Genomic DNA, 6,929 nt, shown 5'->3' on the forward strand with positions numbered 1-6,929 from the left:
AAAGTGATCAGGAAAAAAAATGTCAGCCATAGTAAGTTTGCTCAACTGTTTTGGGAACCCAGTCAAATCAATGCAGTCTTTTTTTTTTTTCTTCTTTCTAGAAGCCTGGATTGAATTTGCTTCCTAGACTAGAAGCCTTCTAGTCGTCTGAAGCCCAGACTCTTAATTCCTTTTGCATAAATAGTGGGTTATGTGCTCACTCCCAGAGGAAGTTGTCTGCATAAACAAACATCATCCAGATATAAGTTTAACTTGCTTTATCTTCCCTCCCTCTCTCTTTAAAGGACACAGCCAGGGCTTTCCAAAGTCCAGGCAGAAGCCTAGCTCCCCAACCCAGGCTCTGGCCTACATGCTCCCCTCCAGATCAGGACACTAAAGCCCTACAGGCTGTGGGCAGGCAGTGGCCTAGAGAAAAATTGGACCTTCTGCTGCCACTAGCAGCCACGTGACGCCACTGGGTGACTCATAGGCGAGCCACACCCCTTAAAAGTCTCCCGCCAGGATCTGCCACCAGTCAGCCAACTCTGGGATGCATCTCATTACCAAAGGGAACAACTAATGCCCTTGACAGTCCGAATAATTTCTTTCAGCTAAAAAGAACTTGCTATAAAATAAATACAGGTACAAGTGGATACAGGCTCTTCAGAGCTCTGCCAACACTCCTACCCTCCCTCCCCACCCTGTGAAAACCTGGGTAGTGCCAGAGGCCACAGGAAGACTCTCTTGTTGTTACAAAAAAACAAATGTGCATTAGTACCTTTTTTTCCCAAAAAATTTTATTGGGGGAAAACTACAAAACATTTACAGTACAATGTTTACAGTCACAATTTGTAGTGAACTGATTCCCCAAAATATATTACAACTCAAGTTGACTTATCTTGTTACATTCAAAAACCTACTTCTGTCAAAGTAGTCCAGAGAATACATACACAATAGTGCTCCAACTGTACCTACAAAATCTAAGCTACTGCTCATTCATCTGCTGTCCAGGAAAGCTTCAGACATTCTTGCCTTTCTACACTGAAAAAAAAAAAAAAGAAATTGTCCAAGTTTTGGAATCTTCTGTCATGAAACAAGGCATCTTCATGTTCTGCATACATCATCTCAGCACTATGAGGTGGCCTCTCTATAGCTATATAAAAAAGTGGTAAAAAAATCTTTTCCTTTTGTGCAGTTGAACCCATCCTACATTCAGCTTCTCTCAAGCACTAATAAACACAATACTTATTTGGTTGAGGAGGATTTAAGGCAAGTTTGGGCCGTCTGAAGGCACTGGGATATTCCCCTCCTCATTATTGCTACATGTCTTTATACTCAAGAGTATGTCACAGTTCAAACTGGTGGTCTCAGGAAAACACTTTTTTTGCTAGTTTGGAGTTAGAAAAGCATGCCACATGTGAGCCTGATTGCAAAGTATGTGGTCATTTTTTTTTTCTAAGCTGGATGGGCTACAACCATTATACATTCTAAGAAAACTCATAAAAAATATTCCTCGAACTACTTCCACAGCATCAAGGTAGATTTCTGTTAAGAAATCACGCAATCTTTCGAAATTTACGTAAACAAGGAAAGAAATTAATGAAATAAATATTACATACAATCTCTTAAATTAAGATTTTTTTACTCATTTACAATAAAATAACCAAGTGAAGTTACAAAAGGCATATATTACTGTGAAAAGAACATACACTCCACATTTTGCCGATTAATAATGGCAATCATAATTTAACATAATAAAAGAATATATATCTATTGCTTTCCATCATACTTGATAAATACAGTATGAACAAAATTTTCAATGTATACTTTTCACAAGATAATAAATAAGTTAAATAGGTTTTTTTTTTTCATATTGAGTTGTGGTGCAGTGGTGCGAATCAACTCAAAACAGCTAAAAATTCAGCAGTTATTCCCCAACAATTACAAACTAAGCTCTGCCCAAGGCTTCCAGAGAGAGCAGACAAATGGTTCTAAACTAAACACCCCAAGTGGTGACAATAAAACCAGTAACCAGTATCAAACTTTGGAATGCAAGGATCCCCCCCAATACATATATAACTTTGTTAAAGTTAAAAAAAAGAAAAAAAACCCCACACACAACAAAGGGTCTGAGAACTACTACTATCAAGGCATATTCTTGGCAGAGTATTGGATTCTAAAAGCTTACAGTTTAGCAAGGTGGTGGCCGGCTGGTTTGTTTACACTGGTCTGAGACAAACAATTAGGAACTTCTTTCACAAGTTCCCACATCTGGACTGTCACTAAACGCTTTTCAAGTGAAGAGATGGAATGGTGGTTGGTAGCTGCTGGTGCTGGGCTGACTTTTTCTAGAGTCTCAAACTCTGAGACCTAAAAAAAAGTTTTAAGTGTTTGGTTGTTTTTGTTCTATTCGCATCACAACTGCTCTGTTGTGAGTATTTTGTTCATGAATACAAAAAGTTCGTTGGCTTTTTTTTTTTTTGCTCAACAAGAAACTTCGTAATAATAATATAATAATAATAATAATAATAATAATAGACAAAATGAGAAAACCGAAGGGGGAGGGAAACATCCCCCTCCCAGAGCAAAGTTCGAGTCCACACGCTCGGCAGGGGGGGGGGGGCTCTGCAAGTCTGCCATGGGCTGGCCATCCCAACCTCTGTACCCCCCCCCGCAGGGGTGGGATGCGAGGGGCTCCCTCCAACCACCGCCCCCCCCCCCCGCGGCCTCTCCCTTCCTCCTCCTCCTCTCTGGCGCCTCCTTGCCTCAGTCGTCGGAGATGGACAGGCGGCTGAAGATGGGCAGGCGGCGGCCGGGATCGAGGCTGGGGGACTCGGAGCCGCTGAGGCTGCCCGAGCTCAGGGAGCCGCTCAGGTAGCTGTCGCGGTCCGACAGCGAGTCCGGGGGGCTGGGCGGGGCGTCGAACACGGGCGACTCGGACAGGCGGCGCGGCAGCTGGAAGCTGAAGGGCGGCGAGGGCGGCGCGGGGCCGGCGGGGAGGGGCCCGGCGGGCGCGGGGGGCTGCGCGGGGGGCGCCAGGCCCTGCGGCGGCGGCGGCTGCTGGCTGCGGTAGTAGGCGGCGGCGGCGGCGGCGGCAGCGAAGCCGTGGGTCTGGATGGCCAGCGGCGTGATCAGGCTGCTCAGCTCCGGGCCGAAGGCGAAGGCGTTGTTGGCGCACGAGGCCGCCGAGCAGGAGGCGCACGGAGCCCCCGGCGCGAGCAGGTCGTCGGCGCCCCCGGAGCCGTAGAGCAACGCGGCTGCCGCCGCCGCCGCCGAGGCGCAACACGTCGGGGCGCCCGAGGGCGTGGAGGCCGCCGAGGCGGAGGAGCAGGAGGAGGCGGACGAGGAGCAGGACGAGGCCGAGGAGCAGGAGGGCGGCGGCGGCGTGCGCGACGTGGGGCTGTCGAGCAGCAGCGGCGACTCGAGGCCGCCCGGGGGCTGGTGGTGGCCCGTCGGGAAGCCCGAGAAGCTGAGGCTGTGGTGCAGCTTGGGCCGCGGCTCGCGGGGGAAGCCCAGGTGCAGCGCGTCGCGGGCGCCGCCGAAGGCGCGCAGGTCCCCGGCCGCGCCCCCGGACGGCGCGGGCCGCCGCTCGTCCGCGTTGTGGATGAAGTGGCAGCGGGGCCCGTAGGGGCAGAAGCCGATGGTGTGGAAGGTGCGGCACAGCTCCGTCTTGTACTTGGGGTGCCGGGTCAGGCTGCGCAGCTCGTGGAAGCCGTGCGCGAACTGGCACTTCTCGCCGTACTTGCACGTGCCGCTCTCCTCGAAGGGGCGGCACAGCTCGGTCTTGTAGCGCGTGGAGTTGATCTGGGAGCCGCCGCCGCCGCCCCCCTTCTGCTGTTGCTGCTGCTGCTGCTGCTGCAGGTGCAGGAGGTGCTGGCTGCGCTCGCCATTCTCGCTGAACGAGCGGTCGCGGAATTTGTTTTCCTTGTTGAGCAGCGCGGTGCCGCCGCCCCCCGACGGCTCCTTCAGGGGGCCGTAGGAGGCCGGGCCGCTGGCCGCCGAGTTGCCGCAGCTGCTGCCGTTAGCGGCGCCCGGGAACTTGGGCGAGCAGCTGCCGGGGCTGGGAGCGGGGTGAGCGAGCGCATGCAAGTTGCTGGCCGAATGCCGTCGGAGGAAGCCCGGCGTGAAGCTCGAGCTGGGGGCAGCGGCCACGGGCGTCCCCACCGCCTTCTTGTCCAGCATGTTGTTCAGATTGAGGTTGGCCAGCGACTTCTCCGTCTGCCAAAGAGAGGGGAGCGAGGAGGGGATGAGAACGCGCGCGGACCGGGCCGGGGAGCGCCGGGGCGAGCGGCGTTCCGTAAACTAAGTTCTTCCGCGGATTGCGCCGCGGCCTCCACCCAGACACGCGCGAGCCAGCCAGGGAGCCAGTGGGGGCCCAGCCCGGCCGCCCCGGGCCCGACACGTGATCCTCAGGCCCGTGGGCCTCCGGGTGGGAGGCGCAAACACTGTCCGGGAAGTCCCGAGCAGCGTGGCCGCGGTCAGCTCCCGAGAAACTAAACAGCTCGGGCCGCTCCCTCCTTCCCTTCCGCCCTTCCTGCTCGGGCTCCCCTCCCCGCCCAAAGGGCGCTCGCACACCCGACTGCAAACTCCGGGATTTCCCCCCCCCCCCCCGCCCAACCAAATTACAGCCGCGGGCCGGGGGCGAAGTCTGGGAAGTGGAAGGGGTGGCGCGCGCCCGCCCGCCGCCGCCCTCCCTCCCCGGCTCCCCGCGTACCTTGCACAAGAAGTCGATATCGTAAAAGGCCGACAGAAGTGTGGTCGACATGTTTCTGGGTCCTGTGCTGGTCGCAGCTGCAGGCTGGAAGGCTGGGAGGAGCCCCCGGGGCGGCCACGACGAGTAACGGGCGAGGAGGGACCGAAAGTTGTGCTGGGGGGAGGGCGGCGTGGACGGGCAGAGGCGCCCCGGAGTGCGGAGCGGGGTGGGGGGGGGAAAGGAGAGAAAAGCAGAGCGCGCACCTCGGCGCCCGGGGTGCCCGGCCCGCCCCCCGCGCCGAGCCGACGGCAGCTCGCGGACTGCTGGAACTCGGCGGCCCGCGAGCGCGCAGCCTATATAAGAGCCCGGGAGCGCTGCGGCGGCGGGGCGGGCGCGCCAGGGGAGGGCACGGAGCGCTGACCCCGCCGGGGTCTCCAGGCAACGCCGCCCGCCGGCTCGCCAACGTCAGGCACCTCGCTGGCCTCCCATTGGTCGCCGCCAATTTCCCCCTCTTCTAGGGGGTGGGGAAGAGGCGGGGCCGGCGGCCCGGGCGCCGGGGCAGCGTGGAGAGTTCAGCCCCGTTGGGTGCTAGCTGGGTGGCGGCGGTGAGGTTGCTGCTCTCTGTTCGCCGGTGGGGCTGCAGCGTTGGAAAGCCCCCGCACCCTCCACGTGCCCTGCGTTCTGCAGCCCTGGACGTGTCTCTCCCCGCCCGATCCTGCCAGGCGGGCTGGCGCGGCTTTTATCTCCCACCCTCAAGTTTCTGTACTGGGCGCGGGAATTGCAAAATGCAAACCTATTGCAACCGTCCGCGCGCGCCCAGCTGGTTGGCAAAGAGCGCAGGGGTTCCCCGCCTGAGTCTCGTAGAGGGGCTCCGTCGGGCTGCACGTGGAGGCACGATGGGGGTGGGGGTGGGTTGGGAGACGCGGCCACGCGGAAGGCTGCAGCTGTAGTCTGGCCCTCCGGAGTCCGGACCGGTTTCTCCGCCCCTCTCCCCGCCCAGGCTCAGTAAACAGGGCTGGAGCGCCCGGGCCTGCCGGGCTGGGCTGAGTGTCTGAGGACAAGGCGCTGGCTTTGCTAATCACATCACAAGACCTTGAGCCAGGGCCAAAGGCGCGGAGTGGCGCGGGGCGTCCGGGGCGGGGAGCCGACTCGGAGGACGGGAGAGAAAGCCGCCAGAGCCGTTCAGGCATGGAGGCAACTTCCTTCCATCTCTTCCGTCTGCTGGCGGATCTGATCTCCCCTAACTCTGTCGGGGGTTGGGGGGGAGCTGCCCGCCAAGGCTTTCTGCCCTGCGTAGTCTTTGCGCGTCGCGTCTTCCGGGTCGTCCCAGCCCCCAGTCCAGCCTTAGCTGCTGTAGGATTAGGCTGAGGCGGGGCTGCGGCCTGGGTGGGGGCTCCCCGTTACCTCTCGGCAGCCTGCACCCCAACAGCTTACCCTGGGAAAGGCGTGTTCCCCACGGACGTCGGCTCCTGTCCTGGGACGGGGCAGACACCCCCACCTAGCGCCCGGCGAGGCAAAGGCCGCTGACAGCTGTACTCGGCCGCCCTGGAGTCTGGTTGAGGCCTCTTCTAGCTATGCTGTCTACTCTAGCTGCCAAAAGGCTGGAGCCAGGCCCATGATTTCACCCAGCTGGCAGACAGGCCGCCTAAGGTGGAATGTCCAGGAGCTGCCAGGGAAATAAGCTTGACCCACACCCCTTTCCAAATTGATCTACCAGTCTGATTGCACTTAGTTCATTCAGTCCTCATTGGGCTGTCAGTTAACCAGGGGAGAAGGAGACAGGCCTTCTTTGAGACAAAGGGGGTCAAGTTCCAGCAAACAGCATTTACCCACCTGGGATCTAGAGTCCTAGGTGGGGCTGGAAGAACTTTAGGGTCAGAAATGTGGGGCTAGAGTTCAGGCCCTATGTCTTATTCACTCATGTGATCGGAGACAAGTCACGCCATCTGTTTGGTACTTGTAAAACAAAGATAGCAAAGATAAAATTCTTGCTTTACTCATCCCTCACCTTTGTCAAGGTGCAGTTGAGCTAAGAGGTATTTAAAAGATGGACAGGTACAAATCATCTTTAAAATAAATTGGCAAAGTGGACAAAGCCAGTCCTCTAGAATGTGCCAGATGGATGGGGTGTGGGTCACAGAATCATGAGTACAGAAAGAACCAGTGGCCACCCATATTTTGGACCCTAGAACTCGAGTCATAAGGAAGTAGTGACTGCAGGAGAGGGCTTTATTCTTGTCCATCCATCACTGGCTTA

At 56.9% G+C, this 6,929-nt stretch overlaps 1 protein-coding gene across 1 annotated transcript; it reads right to left on the minus strand.

Moving 5' to 3' along the window:
* Positions 1 to 754: 754 nt before the first annotated feature.
* Positions 755 to 4,992, minus strand: Zfp36l2 (ZFP36 ring finger protein like 2). Its single transcript, XM_070025483.1, has 2 exons — positions 4,694 to 4,992; positions 755 to 4,197 (listed from the first exon to the last, which is right to left on the minus strand). Exons 1-2 carry the CDS (start codon positions 4,742 to 4,744, stop codon positions 2,746 to 2,748), a joined length of 1,503 nt encoding a protein of 500 aa, XP_069881584.1. The 5' UTR covers positions 4,745 to 4,992; the 3' UTR covers positions 755 to 2,745.
* Positions 4,993 to 6,929: the final 1,937 nt, after the last annotated feature.

This window comes from Dipodomys merriami, unplaced genomic scaffold (assembly GCF_024711535.1).
Source record: "Dipodomys merriami isolate MVZ:Mamm:240054 unplaced genomic scaffold, mDipMer1.0.p SCAF_17, whole genome shotgun sequence".
Taxonomy (NCBI): Eukaryota; Metazoa; Chordata; class Mammalia; order Rodentia; family Heteromyidae; genus Dipodomys; species Dipodomys merriami.